This window comes from Acipenser ruthenus, chromosome 3 (genome assembly GCF_902713425.1).
Source record: "Acipenser ruthenus chromosome 3, fAciRut3.2 maternal haplotype, whole genome shotgun sequence".
In the NCBI taxonomy this organism is placed as follows: Eukaryota; Metazoa; Chordata; class Actinopteri; order Acipenseriformes; family Acipenseridae; genus Acipenser; species Acipenser ruthenus.
The window spans coordinates 28790184-28808296 of NC_081191.1; the positions used below are offsets into that span (position 1 = coordinate 28790184).

At 37.3% G+C, this 18113-nt stretch overlaps 1 protein-coding gene across 1 annotated transcript in view; it reads left to right on the top strand.

The window, feature by feature from the left end:
• LOC117435597 (doublecortin domain-containing protein 2-like) overlaps positions 1-17111 on the top strand; it is a 76533-nt gene extending 59422 nt beyond the window's left edge. The window contains exons 9-10 of the mRNA XM_034058912.3: positions 11459-11758; positions 12582-17111. Of these exons, the coding sequence (XP_033914803.2) occupies positions 11459-11758; positions 12582-12638 (357 nt within the window). The 3' untranslated portion in view covers positions 12639-17111. The remainder of the gene's footprint in view (positions 1-11458; positions 11759-12581) is intronic.
• Positions 17112-18113: the final 1002 nt, after the last annotated feature.

The window sequence follows — 18113 nt, forward strand, 5'->3', positions numbered from 1 at the left end:
TGGAGTTTTTAAAGGCATATCTCTTGCTAATAATGAGTGGTGCAACTACCGTGTTGAAGCACCTGGCGAAGTAGAAATATTAAGTTGGCATCCCTCAGAATTAAAATTAAGAAGCTCATGGTATAGCGCATACAATCCAAGCTCAGACATGTCAATTGCACATGCAGTACCTGTGTAGACTAGTTCAGGAGTTCCCAAACTTTTTTTTTACCTGAGGCCCACCTGTTCTGCAGCAGTAGGCACTATGGGCAGCAGTGTGGAGTAGTGGTTAGGGCTCTGGACTCCTGACCGGAGGGTTGTGGGTTCAATCCCAGGTGGGGGACACTGCTACTGTACCCTTGAGCTATGGTACTTTACCTAGATTGCTCCAGTAAAAACCCAACTGTATAAATGGGTAATTGTATGTAAAAAGAATGTGTAAAAAATAATGTAATTGTATGTAAAAATAATGTGATGTCTTGTAACAATTGTAAGTTGCCCTGGATAAGGGCGTCTGCTAAGAAATAAATAATAAAAAAATGGCCCACTATTAGCACTCCTTGGGAAAATGTCAAATTAAAAGCATTGTATATGTTTAAACCTGTACCATTATAAATAAACCTACTCTAAACTGTCCATTTTTCATATCTTGTGAAAGATGGAAATCACATAACAATGTATTAATCATAGCATCAAATTAATTTTTACAAAAGTTAGTATGACAACATTTCTACAAAAGAAAAAACACAATCCAGCACCTATGGTACAAATGCATTCAAACTCCTGTAGCTGCCTTTTTTCTTTATACTTGGCAAAACATATTCTTTGGTAGCGGATTCGACATATTGTAATTTTATTAATACTGAACACACTGTTTACATCTGCCAGCAGTGATCACATGACCTTAACACTGCCCTGTTGTCACAGCTCTCGCTTTACATCCCGCCTACAGGTACGCAATCTGTTACCTCTGATTTGCGAATTTCTGCTTTGATTGACAAACCGTCAATACTCCCTTGCTACACTTTATTTTTCTAGAGTTAGAGCTGCCGCCGGTGCCTGCTTTTCGCTATTAATAGAAAACAATAGATAGAATGTCATTGCTCCCGCTGCCCACTCGGGACTGTGTCATGGCCCACCTTTGGGCCACGGACCACAGTTTGGGAACCCCTGGACTAGTTGACATGGTTTTTAATACACATTGCGTCTTTTGCTGCTTGTGTCTTTCATTGTGTCTGGAAGGGTAGCATTCCACGCTGCTAAGAGACACAGCTGAAAGTGTCTCATGTGCAGGCCAGTGTCTTAGACCAGAGGTATAACTGAGGCGAGAGGGGTCGGAAGGCTTTGACAAATTGTTTTGTGTCTTGCTTGATGTGGTTTTCTAGGGAGTGTAGAGCTGATATTCAATCTCAGGTTAGTCTGACTTTGTTTAGCACTGTGTTGAAGTCCAGTACATTTTTATGATGGATTTACATTAGATTTTTGACGCTTATCAAGAGCCCCAGGTGTTGGAATAGGGGTTAGCATGGTGTCCCTGTATTCTGCGGCCTGTTGTTCTGTACTTGCCTTTTGTAGCAGGTTGTCTATATATGTTGTCTATATTTCTCTTAGAACTGCTGCTACCACTGCCATTACCTTTCTGAACATCCTGGGACCTTTGGGTATTCCGAAGGGTAGGGTTTTGAATTAGTAGCTTTTGTTCTGTACGGAGAAACAGTGCTGCACCTCCAAGTTCAGTGGGGTTTTGGAGCTGCTGGGAAAGCAGACCATAAGCTTCTATTTTGCACAGTTGTTTCAAGAGATGATTTGTTACACGGGTTTAAATACAAGTACATCTATTATCCAAAGTAACTAACCCCTATCAACAGATCACTTCTGGACTGAAAAAGAAGACCTACATCCTGAGGTTGAGTGTGTACATAATTAATGCACAATTTGCCATCTGATACATGCTTATTTGTTTTTCAACTAACACCTTTCAGTGTTGGTGTTGTGTGTCATGCTGAAGCATGGCAAAATACGATTTAGTGTCGCTGACAAACACGATATAATACGCTTGTGTGAAGTCGTGCAAAATGTTATTTAATCTGCAGCAACATCTTTCTTTTTCTGTATGGTGGTGCATTATCCACTGCTTTCAACACTTCCCATTTTTGTCTGCAAGGATATGATGCATAAGCACTATGGCAAATCGAAGTGCATCATAGGATCTGTAGTCTCAAAACAGCGCTATAATACACTATAGGAGGCAGTAATCTGGATGCAAGTTAATACATTTCCCAATGTACTTTACATTCAGCGGTTCAAACTAGAGCGATTTGTTTTATTCAAATTTTTCTTGCCTGGAAGGGCTCCAAACTGATTTTCCACTAACAGGAAATTTGTGTTAAGTGAATTAGTATTATAAAAAGTAATTTACAGTAAGTGACTGCTAAATTTGGCCAGGACAATGTAGAGAATTCGTAGTATCAGGAAATTTGTCTAATCTGACAATTGACTGTACTATGAAGTCTTTTTTTATACCAGTGAAATGGAAACAATTTATTTGTTAGTAAACATCTTTGACTTTTCTTTGTATTCTAATTTCTAACTGGTAGTGATCTCTTCAGAGGGTTATCTTTTTTTGAGTACGGAATAGTTTGAGACATCATGGTTTGATCCAGTTATGTCAACCAGGAATAGGTTTGCTAGCTGGATAAATGGGTAGTATTAAAATCATTTCAGAGTTTAACAGATTTAAACTAATCATTTTATCTATGTAATGAAATAAATAAATAAATAAATAATTACTTTTTTTTAATTTTATTTTTTTTATCTCAACCCAACTTCTTTACCAAGACCCACCCATTAAGTAGACCAAATACAATAATAGCATTGGCACATTAACAAGTTGTCAGTTTACTACAAATAGGAAAGAATACAGTTGTACATTGGAGAACAGCACATTCTCAGCCAAGAAGCCTGGTCGAGATAAAACATTATCTATTAAGAATCAACTACACCCATAAAATGTGTCGTATAAGTTAGATATTCATTAACAGGGTACCTTTTAATAACCCTAATGTGGAGGTTTGTTCAATTTACAGGAAAAAGCAGGCATAATAAAAGCCAGCATCTGACAATTGCCTCTGGAACCTTACCCACTGTGAAAATACCTACTGTAAACTATGGAATGACAGATATCTGAAAAAAACTGTCACAGAAATTGAGTTTTTTGAAAGGCATATCACATTGTGCAGCATTTAGGACAGATGGCTTACTGGAAGTCCTGTATGCTCAAATCATATTGGAGCGACTCGTGTTAAAAAAAAAATAAAAAAATGCCATAACACTGTTACGGGCAGTCAGAATGGAACATATGGGAGTAGATGTAAAGAATGGTGTTCACCTGGCATTGTGCACCCGCTATCAAATTTGCACTTTGCCATCATTAATCCATTAAAATTATATCTTGAAATGCATTCAAATGAAGAAAAGTGCATATGTGGCAGGATGGCTCGCAGTGGTGAGGTGTGGTGACGTCACGGACCAGGAAGTAACTGAAACCAAAACAGTGGATGGGCGGGTGAAGCTGAATGCTACTGCACTCAGCGTTTTTAATGAATAAATAAACAAAACAAAAGATTTAAACAAACAACAAAACACAAAACAAAAAGGCACAAGGGCCAAACGAATAAACAAATACTGTTTAGCAGTCGTTTTTTTAAATGCCGTTATTTCTCCTCACGCTCTCTCTCTCTCCGCTCCCCGTACTCTCCTCTATACACCACACCCTGCAGTACGGACAGCTGCAGGTTCTTATACTCTGGCCGAGGGGTTAACTGCTGTTAATTATCTTATTACCCCTCGGCCACAGTCTGCACGCGTTTGGTAAGGACGCATGACTGTCAGCTAGTTAAATAATCAGTAGCTGATCAGTCATGCATCCTCACAGGGTTTTTAAATATAAATATAAAAAACAATAACAAAAGACGTGGCGCTTTTATCCGCACCGCAAACAAATACAATTAATAATAAATAAATACATAGGGGCGGGACACTCCACCACAGCATGGGATTGGGCGGGATCTGGATACTAAACTGGCGCAAATATTATAATGTGATGTAAGGATTTTGCCTTGCACTTTGGCAATTGCTGACCCTCCAAGGTGCAAACCATTGTAGAAGTGAGTAATTAAGAGCTGTATGAAAACACACACCTGCAGAGACCTGTCATTGGCTTAGTTTACATGTGTGCTTACTCTTACATGGACTTGGTACCTTTTTGCATTTCCATGTGAAGCCTTTCATTTTCTGGGGAACGCCAACTTTCCCCCCAACGTTATGCAAATGAATGAGGAAGGGGGGGATATTTAAATTAGACATGCGTAAGGCCCAGTTCGATTCTGATGCAGTTTTGCAGGAAATTCCCAAAAATACTGACTCCATGTGTAGAGAAGGCTACATGAGAGACTCTCCTGAGGAAATCTATGTGACATCGTGTTTGACGTAAATGGTTAATAAAGCTCTGATGGTTTGTGCCTGCTGTTTTAATACTTTAAGTGTTGCTGCTTTTCACATATCATCTGTGGGGGGTTATATCTTTATTAATAATAAACTGGGCCAAATCCGAGTGGTGGATGAACAGGTATTTGGGCTATTGAAAGGGACGTGGCGGATACTATTGAAGTGTACTGAAGTGAACCATGAGTTTGCTCCCTAAATTATTACTGCCTGCTGCATCCTGCACAATCTGTGGACCGTAAGGAGGTGTTCAGGCATCAGTGGCTGCTGACGGAGAGCGAAGTGGAGGAACAGCTACCTCAGCTGCCAGCATAAATTGCTCAACAGTGATATGAAGAGGGTCCTGCTATTAGAGATGCTCTGCTATCTTTATTTTTGTATCCTGACGGTGTGCTTTTTTTGTATCACATTTTTGTTTTATTAGCTTATTTTGTATCTCTTTAATACCAAATATAGCATTCTCATTTGCGCTATACTTGTATGACTGCTTCTGCTAAATAAAGTATTGGAATTTTGAGAGTTGGTTAAACAATTTTGGTTTTGTGCATTGTATCAAGCTGCCTCATCATATCCTCTTGCCTTATTATAGATATTAACACCCGAGTCTCTTCATCGCTCCAACAGGCGTAAGTGGATGGTGGACGGGTTTTGCTCATAACTAGGAGAAATTGCATGGGAGTATAGTTATACACATTTAAACATAGTACTTAGTAAAACCTTACTATAGAAGATATTTTGACAATTGTTTGGAAAGCTATTTCTAAGTGTATTCTGAAGTACTGTACAGTAGCTGTAACCACCTGAATTCACAAGCCTGCGATGCAGTTTATCAAACATTTTTAGTAAAAGTTTTAAACAGAAACTTAGTAAATACAATCTGCATGATACTTTACAAACACATTTAGATCCATGCATAATTAGCATTATGCAAAGTTTTAGGGAAGACAGAGAAAAAAGTGGGGTTATCTGCAACATCAATCTGATCAGGGAAATACTGCAAACAAAAAATGCACTTCCCTGCTACCATACTTGGACCATGGTAACTTACGTATTCCCATGTGACTTTTATAGTGTCTTTACGTAAGGCACTTGAACGAGCTAATTAACATTTTCCTGAGAAACTTGTGTTTCCATGTGTAAGTGGGTGTTGATTTCACAAGCATTTCCTTGATTCTTACGGGTAAATTAGACTTTCCTGATAAAATACTGCAGATGTTTTTTTGGGGCACTTTCACAAGTTCTTCCCAACATGCATGCGCCTGGCCACTTCACGTGAAAAAAAAAAACACACATGTAAACTGGCCCATTGGCTTCAGAATGGCTGCTGTGGTACACTTCCTGATGCGGCAACACTTGGCTCTTGTTGAGGAGAGGCAGGAACACGTTCAGAGGAGAAGGGCAAGACGAAGAAGACCCTGCATATTCAAACCCAGTGTCACTTTGTTTGGGATGCCGAAGAATGCGGTGCTAAAGCATTATCATCTCACTCAGCAGGTCATCCTAGACCAGAGGTTCTCAAACATTAATTTTAAAGGGCCACATGAAACATGACATGGGGCCGCAGTTGGTGCAAGTCATTGTCTTTACAGATCCCCCCCCTCCAAGTTTTTTTTCAGTTCACATACTCAATGCATCATGTAAGAATAGAGAAACACTGCACAGCTATAAAAAGCATGTTAGTAATAAAATAAAAAAACATATATATTTTTTTATTACCTTTATTACTGATGACTCATATGAACTTGCATTTCTCTAACCAGGGCCATAAAGTCTGCTTCCATATCTGTTACAGCACATCTCGGTTCAGCTTCCAAGTGTTCCTCTGTCAATTTTGAACGGTATTTGGATTTGATGTAGCCCACAGTAGAGTACGTAGCCTACGTTGAACCAAATACAGACATTGCTTTTGCAGCAACTAACTGTAGTTCTCCACCAGACACATTCTGCCACATTCTCAGAGCTGGAAAGTCAGTGACACTGAAATCACTTGTCTGTAGTTCAATAAGCTCTTCCTCCAGTGCCCCTCTTTTAGCATTGACAATTGATGCAATGTCATTACACTGTGAAATGGGAAATTTGAGGGGATCTTTAAAAAATGATGATGCAGTTTTAACCCTTTTAAAGTCATGAAAACGATGTTCGAATTGAGTCAGCAGGTCATTCAAGCATTCAGTGCACTCACGTGTATCCCATTCTCAAAATGTGTGAAATCACGCCCCTGAAGTTGATCTTGGTATAACATTAATTTAATTTTGAAACTTTCTACAGATATGATGAGATCTGTTAGCAGTTTTCCCTTTCCTTGCATTGCAATATTCAGTTTATTCAAATGCCCTGTCAAGTCTGTCAGAAATGCAAGGTTACACACCCACTCACCTTCCCGACCGATAGTTTCAAAGAATATCTTTACTTCTGGTAATAATGCGCGGAATCTTCCCAGTACACATCCATGGCTGAGCCACCGTATGTCTGTATGTTGCAGAAGGTCACCATACTCCGTGTCAATATCTTTCAGATATTCAGCGAACTGTCTGTGATAAAGAGATTGTGATCTGATCAGATTGACTGCACTGACGACCTTATTAATGACGTGAGCCATTTTCCCACCTCCAGCTTTAGAGAACAGCACCCCTTGGTGAATAATACAATGAAATGCCAATAGATTTGGCACGTCTTCACGTAACAGGGCTACAACACCCTTTCTTTTCCCAAACATTGCTGGGGCACCACCGGTTGTCACATAAATTCGTTTTTCAAGTGGCACAGTTTGTGTTTGTGAAAAAAGTCTTTCACTGCTGTGTAAACATCTTCGCCTCTCGTTTGTCCGTGCATGCCCAACAGCATCAGCATTTCCTCATGACAGGCCATGGTATGATCCACCCATCGAACCCAGATACATAGCTGAGGGATGTCACAGTTATCACTTGACTCATCTAATGCAATGCTGAAAGCTGGGCTTGGTTTAATAGCAGCAATTAGATCATTAAAAATGTGATCAGATATAATGGTAATGCACCAAGCTTCCATGTCATTGCTCAATTGGAAGGCGCGAATTTTACGGATCACCTCATTTTTTTTCTTTCATTTTCTCTAACAAAATGTCAGATGCTTCAATAAAAACCCCTTTCATAAATTCCCAGTAAAGGGCTTTTTGTGTCGTGCAGTTAGCCAACACACTTTATAGCTGGCAAGCATAACAACTTCACCCTCTGTCAAAGCATGCTTCATACCTTTTTGTTGCAACTGCAGTCTTTCATTAGTTCATATATATATATATATATATATATATATATATATATATATATATATATATATATATATATATATAATGTACAGTAAATGGCCAAAAATCAAGTGTTCAAGTGTTAATTCATGGTTAGGCCAAGTTCACATTATATTATACTATTCTTTAAATTCAGAGTTTCCACTTATTTTATCCCTTATTTAGAATGTCCAATTATTTTTTACCCCTCACCACAGCAATTCTCCACACAGCTCATGAGAACTGAAGGTTCAGTGGTCATCCGCCGATCCCACGACCAAGCTAATTTCCTCTTTTACACTCAGAGACTCGAGAGCAGATGTCAGTGAGTTACTGGCCTCTGGAGGACAAAGACCAGTCTTGCACCAGAGCTCACTAGGCGCCTGACAGGTAGGGTCCGCTGTAGCGTGATGAGGAGAAACAGTCCCTGCTGGTTTTGCTTCCTAACCCGCGGCAGCGCCAGAGCCAATGCAACGCTCCCTCTGGAATCCCCAGCGAAGACCGGCAACTTTGTACAGCCTCATTTTATTCTAAATTCAGCACTATTGATTTATAGTTATGAATGATAATATTCTTTGTTAAATAAAGGCTCTTTGGTAATTTACTGCCCTTGCTACTTCTTAATTTCTTGTCATCTGACAACAAGTGAGTACTTTAACTTTTAACGTTTATGTATTTGTTTTTGCATTGTGGATGTGTTATTTTAATATAGAATCATAAATTATGACGGTTCCCCTAAAAATCTGTTTTCCTACCCCAATTACTGTACAACACTATTGAACAGCCCTTTCCTCAATGTTATTTGGCAGGTCTCTAATTCTCTGTACAGGACAGTGTCCTTGCAATTATGAGACATTATAATTAGCAGTATATCACTACTCTGTCTTGTATTATCGACAAGGTAGCCCCTCTGCACTCACATAACATCACCCTAGCCCACAGGTCCCCTTGGTATATTGATGAACTGACAGCTTTAAAAACTGAAGGGCGCAGGCTCGAGCGTCGTTATATTGACTAATCTTAATATTCATTTTGACATCTGGAAGCAGCATATTGACCACTACCGTTCAGCTCTTCCTACAGAAAGGGCTTCCTACTTCTCAAATATAATTACAAGTGGGAAAATCATCCAGCCACTTTATTTAAGACAATTGATGGGATCCTTAATAAGAACCCTGGTACTCACTCTGGTTCTTACTCCCTTTCCCGAACTATTTCACAAATGTCATTTTTAGTAATAAAATAACTACTATTTGCACCACAGTGCCCCATAGACCAAATAACATTAGTCCAACTGCCCCTGCCTTTATTGTATTTCCACTAACTGCCTTTTGTCTCCCTACCTTGTCAGTAGTGGTGGAGGAAATACAGAAGATGTACCCTACTACTTGTTGTTTGGACCCATGTCCCACCTGGCTTTTAAAAAACTGCCTTGAATCCTTGGGCCCAATAATACACAATATAGTATTTGTCTCGCTATCTACTGGGTGCCTGCCAGTCCAATTAAAAAGTGCAGCAGTCACTCTGTTACTAAAAAAAAAACCTCTATTCCTCAAGACGACCTAGTCAACTTTCGCCCTATATCCAATCTCCCATTTGTTTCCAAGGTTATCGAAAGGATAATTGCCGGCCAACTCTGTCGCCATCTTTATAACAATAACCTCTTCGAAGTCTTTCAATCTGGCTTCAGAAAGGGTCACAGCACTGAAACTGCTCTTCTGAGAGTCACAAATGATCTTAGAATGAGCATTGATAGAGGTACCTTGTCCATACTCATTTTATTAGATCTGTCAGCAGCCTTTGATACCATCGATCATGGAATACTCATGGAGAGCCTTGAAAAGAAAATTGGACTTTCTGGTATGGCATTGGCCTGGTTCAAATCCTTTTTTCTCAACGTACCCAGTTCATCACCCTGGGGGACTTCCGATCTGATTCCAACATTGTTGATCGGGGGGTTCCTCAGGGCTCTGTTCTGGGCCCAATAAAAAGTTATTTTAATCTGTACTAAAGAGAACACGGAACATAATGTATATTTTCTGTCTTTATAATTAGATTCATCTTAAATATTGTATCTTATTATTTTTTAGTGTAACTTTGAACTTTTCAGAACCTACTGGCATTTTACTACTTCAAAAATCCAACAATAGCAAATCTGTTATCAGTGAAAGGTGGTGGAAATTTTTAATTAAGAAAATATTCAATGTTCAATTTCCTATGAATTCAGCCTTTACAGTCATTGATGTGCTTGAAGACCTTGCTTGTGTTCTCCAGTCACAGTTTTCTACTTCGCTCCTGTCAGTCAGTGCTATGAAATCTTGATAATGCAGTAGCTTTTAACATTCCAGTTCTGTGTGTGGGTGTGAAAGAGAACAAGATGTGAACCTTGTTAGACAATTGTGTAGCTGACCGTGCCTAATGGAACATGCAGAATTCACCAGCGGCAGCAGCAGTCAACATTAAGGCCATGTATGCCTTTTCCCCTCAACTGCATATAAATCTTCAGCATCCACTGGTATAATCTTTTTCATTTGACACTGGATGTACCCATTAGTTATTAACCAGCGGTAGTTGGCAGCTCTCCTGTAACCCCTCAGTTTTGGCCCGTCAAGTAGAGGAATACAGTCATTGAATCATAGAGCTCTATCCATCAGAACCATTAGTGTAAAAACACATTAGTCTTTCACATTAGTACTCTTTACTGTCTCCGGTTGAAAACATTTTCTAATGAATAACGTTTATGTCTGCCATAATACTGTCTTCTGGAGAACTTTTGGCAAGTATAAACCCTTTTTTGTTAAACAAATGTTTTGCATGGCTGCATGAGGCACCCAAATGTGTAATTTTCCCAGCCCTCTTTTGATCATTGACATGACACATTAATACAAAGTGATTTCACTGTACCCAGTATCTCATCCTGAACCTAAAATTTGAAAACAAAGTAAACCTATATACTTTCACAGTGTACTTTTGTTTTACTCATGTTCCTACCTTTGTGTAAAATCAATCATTTAACAGGGAAGACTCAAAATTGAATCTTTTAAGAAGATATTGCAAGGATGGATACAAAAAGGTTGTATGACATAATATACTTACAACTTACAAAAATGTCGCACGAAAGACTTACTCTAAAGTTGAAATCATTGGGAATACAAGGAAACAGATATTTTTAAGAGGAGAAACCGGAAGGGATCCATGACTCATTCCATGCTTGGTCCTAAGTTTATCAAAAAGCTTGCAAAATGCACACATGACACAAAGCCTGGGTGAGTGGCTGACATGTTTTCACCCACCCAGGAAATTCAAAATGATTTAGACCACATTTTATGTTATTTTGTATAAATGGCCTAGATTAATATACCAGAAAGCAGAACATTTTGATAAATAAATCACAAAGAAAATGTATCAATCAATCAATCAATTAATTAATTAATTAATCTTTATTTTATATAGCACCTTTCATAGTGGACCACCATCACAAAGTGCTTTACAAGATGCAGTAACAACTAGAAAATCCATAATACTTTGAATACAGAGAAATGCATAATACATGCTATGCAGTAAAAAAAAACATAATACAGTGAAAAATGCATAGTGCATTAAGTACAGTGGAAAGTGCATAATACATGACAGTAGCATAATACATGAAATAGTACATTAATTAATTTGATTGCTGTAATAAATAGTTCCCTTTATATATACCTGTTTTTGCAGACAGAGGCAGAAACAGTAGATGAAGAAGAAGATGTAGAAGAAACTTTGAAGGATGAGGACTTACTTGAAGACAACAAATGGGAATGTCAAGTTGATGCTGGCCAAGAGGCAGATGAAAGTACCGAAGAGGATACTGTTGCCAGCTGGGGTGACCATGAAGAAGACCTTATTAATGATAACGAAGAGGACATCAACAAGGCAGCAGAGGAGCTCCCTCAGGAAACACCAGAGGGGCCCTCTCAAGAGATGGAGAACCTGCATCAAGAGATGCCAGAGCTCGAGCAGGAGGAAAGCAGAAAGGTGAGAAAACCATATCCCAGGAGGTTTGAAAGCACTTGTGGTCTTGTGCCTCAGAATGCTCTCAGTGTTATTATGTACTGATTCAACAGTCATTTTTACATTCTTATAACCATTATGTATACACACACAGATAATCAGAATATATGTTTTAGAGAACAGCTTTGTCTTTTGAATGGCCAAATCCTTCATATTTCATCGCTGTACATAAAAGTCCCTTACAATGATGGCTATTAATGAAAAAGAAAAAAAGCAATGTGGTTAAGAGGGACTTCCAAAAAAAAGCAAAACAATATGATGTTCAGAAGATAAAACAAGATGTTCTCCAATAGTGGCGGCAGTGCAATAGCATTAAGAGCATCCTCCAGTTTATAGATGTAGATACAGATATCAGAACAAATGCAACTATACTTAAAAGACACAGTACACACGATGTAGCAACAATAAGTGGCAAGAATATTTAAATGTCAAGGGGGCTTTTTTCATGATTTAAACAGCTGCCACCATTTCAACTTTTTATATTTTTAAAAAGTATTTACAATTTCCTTTCATACGTGAGCTGTAAAATGTAGCGCCTTTTTTATGTTGAAAGCATTCTTTAAAAAAGCTAATACTTTCAGAATGCTTTAAGTTAACTTCAGCTAACTTCACGGGGCACTGTAGAATGCTAGCTTCCTTTCTGTGGTGTTTGATATCTTCATTCCAGAAAATCATTGTAGGTTACCTGGATTACAATATAGAAATCCAGAATTGATTCAGTGCTATTTTACCATTTAAAAATAAAAGTAATGGTACATTTGTGAATGTACATTTTCTCTTCTTTCAGTCTTGCAGTCCTTTAAAAACACCATCCAGCCCAGAAAGCAAAATCTTGGAGGAGTGAAAGTGCAGGAAAAAAAAAACCGGATGAATATGCTCTTGTGGCTTAGTGAGCCACCATTCCGCTAAATCACAGCACAACAGAAATACATCATCAGACTGAACATGCCTGAACTGCAAAACCTAGAAACTACCTAGAACTCTACTAACTTGTGCAAGATAATCATTATGGGCATCACAGGGAGATATATTATCAACATAAGCTAAATATATGTTTTAGGGTGGATATCTGTATCTAATGAGTGTAGTACATTAATGTATTTATCTAATGAATGTTATAGAGCCATAGCTAATGTCTATTGGAGACACCAGTGAGTGATATGGAGGCTTTTTAATTAAGTAGACATGGCAGAGCTGTACAGTAGCAGCATTATTGTGTATATGGCAATTTAACCTGCCTAGGATCTCACTTCAGCATAGTATCATTTGAACCAAAAGATGACTGTTAAAAAATATTATGGTTTAACTTTCTGTTAAGCTTCAGGTTCCTGAAAGAACATATGCTTTTAAAACGTCATATCTGGAGATCACTGGCCAGTGACCACAGATGGTCCTCCAAGGAGGTTGAAAAATATATCTTGAGTACAGAATACAAACTAGGTATACATACTAGATTTACAAATAAGGACCAGTGGGATCAGTTTTTTTAAATGTTTGTCTTATCTATACATAAATGTTCCTTGTGCAAAACTTTAATTGTGCGTAACTTTTCAGTGAGTACACATCCTGCACCAATAAACAGAGGCTGGGCCAAATCAGCTTCAAAGTTACTTGGCCATCTAGCAGTCTGTCAGGTCTGCTGTCTTACCCATTGTGACAGGTTATCCAACCTATATATATTACAGAATAGGAATTTCTAACAGTCTGTTAAATTACATATATTTCTGATTTATAGTCCAGCCTACATCTATATCTATATCTATCTATGTGTATAGGCAGTACTGTAATGTATGATCTGAGACACCTTGAGTAAAATAAAGATATACTGGCCTCCGATTCCCCATGTAAACCATCTAATAAAATGTCCTTATGTTTGTGTTCAAAATGTATTGTGTTGAAATACACAAGTTGCCTTATTAGGTTGTACCCTTACCCTTGCATCTGTACTTATTATTTTTTTTATTACCTTGTTATTTTGCTATCTGACTTACACATCAAAAAAACATGGAATTTTGAAAATGCCAAAATAGTAAAGAGCACTTATACAGTAAAGTACAATTTACTGTCATAGCCTAATTGTCAAGTAAATGAATTTGATTATCGAGTCGTGAAATAACAAGGAAGTGATGTTTTCTACAGGGCAGCAGTGTGGAGTAGTGGTTAGGGCTCTGGACTCTTGACCGGAGGGTTGTGGGTTCAATCCGAAGTAGGGGACACTACTGCTGTACCCTTGAGCAAGGTACTTTAATAAGGGCGTCTGCTAAGAAACAAATAATAGTAATAATAATAATAAATATAACAGATGACTTGGATCATTCTTTAATAAGACACTATTGGAGTTTTGGATGAGAACAAAACAAGCATTTTTCTCTTGTCTTCAAACATTGTATTTTCCTCTACAGTATATAATGACAGAATGAAACCTCTGCTTTCAATCATTTAACTTTTTTTTTTTTTTTTCCTTTTTTGGTTATTAAACTGAACGAGTACACGACCTTGAATGTAATCAAATCTACCTCTGCTGTTTGAAGTGGAAAAAATAAATATGCAGCTCATTTTTTGGAAACCTCTTTAGCTCAGTCACTATTCTACACATTTTTTACACAGATTTTACACTCACTTTCTTTTAACATACCAATAGTTTATTAAAGTAATATTTGTTATTTGATAGTATACATTTTGAGAGTTTCAGTTCCATGTGTTCAATCTTGTGTGGGTGTATTGAAACAAAATGTAATAAGTTCTTTATTTACTAACAATATTAATACAAATAAATGTGAAAATAAATGCAATTCAGATCTTATTTATTATTACCTGTGTGTTCTTAATAGCTAAAATTAGAATAAATAAATAAAATTAAAAGCAATACACTGTTATATTAACTATCTGGTTTAACATGAAAAAACAGATTTCTCATTAACCCAGTTATTAACAAGCTAATGGTAACAAAATACAGTAGAGAGTCAATTATCCAAACCATTTGGGACTGATACTAGTTTGCAATATTGATTTGTATGGGTAATTGAACAGGTATTAATAACAATTACTGTACCTTTAATAATGTGTAGAATAAAGTTAACATACACTACTCAGTACTTAGTACATTGACGTGCTAGAAAAAACTCTAAATTAAATTAGTACCAGAAAACAGAAACATAAAACTGTGGCTTGGTTAACGAAACCACAGTGAGTCAGATCAATTCAAAAGAAAAGTGAATACCATTTTATTACGCAACGATCATTTCAAAAGTAACACTAGAAAAAGACTTTCAGTTACAATTTAGCATTGTTTGCTAAAATTATGCAATTATACATTAACAATGTAAAACTTTTTTTTCATAATTACAAATTGTGACAAAGTTTCTTTATTTACAGTACTTTGTTTTAATGTACACCGCATTCAGGTCTATACACAGTTCCCACAGACAACTATTCTCTTTTAAACCTGTCCTTTTATACCTACATGGCTTGTTAAATTATGAACAGGTATATTAGTTCAATTGATTACCAGTGTTCTAGGATAGCGATGGTATTCTGGAAGATGTAGTTTTTCATGCAACGCCCTACTGTGTGAGGGTACATAGAAATCCATTATATCAAAAAGTGACACTAGGTGAAGTGAAGCGTGGGTGTGTCCTGGCTTTTAGTCCCATGTGACCTGGGGGCTACACCTTCAATAAAGTCTCCTAAAAGGGATGCCTTAAGTCTCACTATGCTTCACAAAATTTAAGCCAAGAATTGTTGCCTTGTTATATGGTCCCTGAAAGTTGTATTTCCTTACTGGCAATTTAAAATGAACAATATTATTTTTTCACAAAAGAGATACGGTCACATTTAACTACAAAAACTCTTAAAGCAATAGCATTTCAACAATAAGATTAAAAAGAGCTAAACATACATGACTCCTTTGCCACAATAACAAACACCAAATCACTCCCAAAATATATATTTTGTACCATTTCTCAGCCACTGCCATAATGTACCCTGTAATAAATTAAAGGTATTTTGGAAAAGGAACTTGTTTAAAGGAAGAAAAACATAAATTAAAAAATAACTTAGTAAGTTGGAGCTGACAAAGAATCAATTACACTGTACAATAAATTCTGGTAACACCATGTCATATAAATCCACAGGTGATGTCTTGCCAAATGTGCTTGTTATTTTCTTATTTCACCCATCAGCTCTTTGGTATGAGTCATTTTAGCACAACTTGTGAGTGTCTCTGAAGCACTTAGAGAAATTATCCAAGCGTTGTATACTGCAGCATTGGCAAGAAGGGGAAATGAGTAAAATAAAACATAAAAATACATCCCCTTGGTTATTTTTAAAACATTCCCACAGGCACAGTCTGAGTCACCATTATCTTTATACATGGTGTACGTAAGCTACTGTGACGTCACTATGAGTGTCTCACTGGTAGGTGACCCTATATAAAGAATGAAGGGCTCCATAATTCTCTCACATGTAATTCTCCTTAAAAGCTGATGCTATTAATACTTTCCTGACATAAGACACACGGGGTAGCACAGTTGTAAAACGAACCTAAAGATAAACAGAAAATATCTTCTTTGATTCACATCCACATCCATGTGTAGTTTTTTTTTTTCAAACGGTCTTTTGGGTTAAAAGGGTTCTTTGAGAAATTTTAATAAACTTCTCTCTCTAAAACAACTGATTTAAGAAAACAAGCCTCAAACAAAAACAACGCTGAAGATCAAAAAAAAATCTATTTCTTCCTGGTATCATATCACATCCTATGCTTTAGGTTAGATTGCAGCTGCTTAACTGAATTGAAACAGTGCTACAGAACAGGAAGTGAACTGAGGCAGCAACTTTTACTTCTAGAACAGTGGTGGTATTCTGGATCTCTTTTTGTGGATGTAATGCTTTTGTAGATCTGCCTCACATGATCTGTCTTGCAGCATTTCATATGCTTTATGTGCTCTCTATATTCTAGAAGTAGATATTTAAGCATCCACCCAGTTCATCCCTTTGTCCCCTCTCTCAATTTGTTTTTCACATATTCCTCTAGTAAGCCTCTTTCTACAGTTGTGTTGTTTGTATGTTTGCAAAAATAAAACATGTTTAACTATGGATAAAATATTTGCACCACTTGAGTATTTAATCTACTTACAAACTGTTGACAGTAAAAGTAGGGTTTTGTTCTGTATTTCCCAATTAAACTGTTGCTAACACTCTGTATTTATTTATTTATTATTGTTTATAAGCAAACTAATCTAAAAACATTTATCATAAATGAATTAACATTCCTGTATAACTGACCATGTGATGGACTTATTTTATAATTAATCCCTCCCCTTCAATAGTGTTTAAAATAAGGTATACAACAGCTCAATGTGTGCAGCTGGTCTACCCAATGAATGTTGAATGATTGAGTGATTAAGTGACTGAGTGATTGATTGAGACTATAAGGGTGGGGGGTGTTTAGAACAGAGGGTTGTGATAGAATTGCTGTGCAGCTTCTCCCAAATAAACAAACCTTGTGATATTTAAACGTTCACATTCTAACTTAGGGAGTGGATCCCCCCCCACTCCCTCTTTCCCCAATCATTTATAATCTTTCAGTTTCCACATGAAACCTGAAAATGTTGCTGAATTGCACCACACCTTGTAAGCATTATTTGTATGTCCCAATCCCTTTGTCTGTCCCAATGGAACAAGCAAAGCATCAGATTTGTGTGATAAGTAAAAGGGAGCACTGCAGTATGAGACAAATAGCTTTATTGAAAGAGAAGGCTGTCAAAGTAATGTCCGCTTGGTGCTTCTGGTTGCCCCCCTATGATTATAGCATCATACAGTACATCTTGATAGTAATTTGTTCAGAAAGGAAAAATGTTATTGCACTTTTTCACCCAAAAATGTTGCTCAAGATATTGTAGCCTTTATATGAGACTACGGTACCGGTACTAAGGAAACGATAATGATTAAAACTCAGTAATGGTTCAACAGAACTCAGAATGACCCTAAAGGAAAAGGTAGCAATATATGGTATTTTAGTTGTCATTACAGTTCCTTCGTAGTCTCAGATAAAGGCTACAATACCTTGAACAACATGTTTAACTAATACATACTGAAATGACCTTGAAGGTTGTACAGCTCTTTATCTGAAGAGGCAGTGATTTGTGCATGGTTGTGGGTTGAGGCACTGAAGATCACTGCAGGGATGGAAATCAATATCATTTCTCCAAGGAGGTGAAAGATGACGTCAACTCTTACAAGCAGGATAGTGGCTGCCAATTGAATCTGACCCTTCTGATCTGGTATATTTCTCATTTATAATGTGGCCCTAGGGCATAGT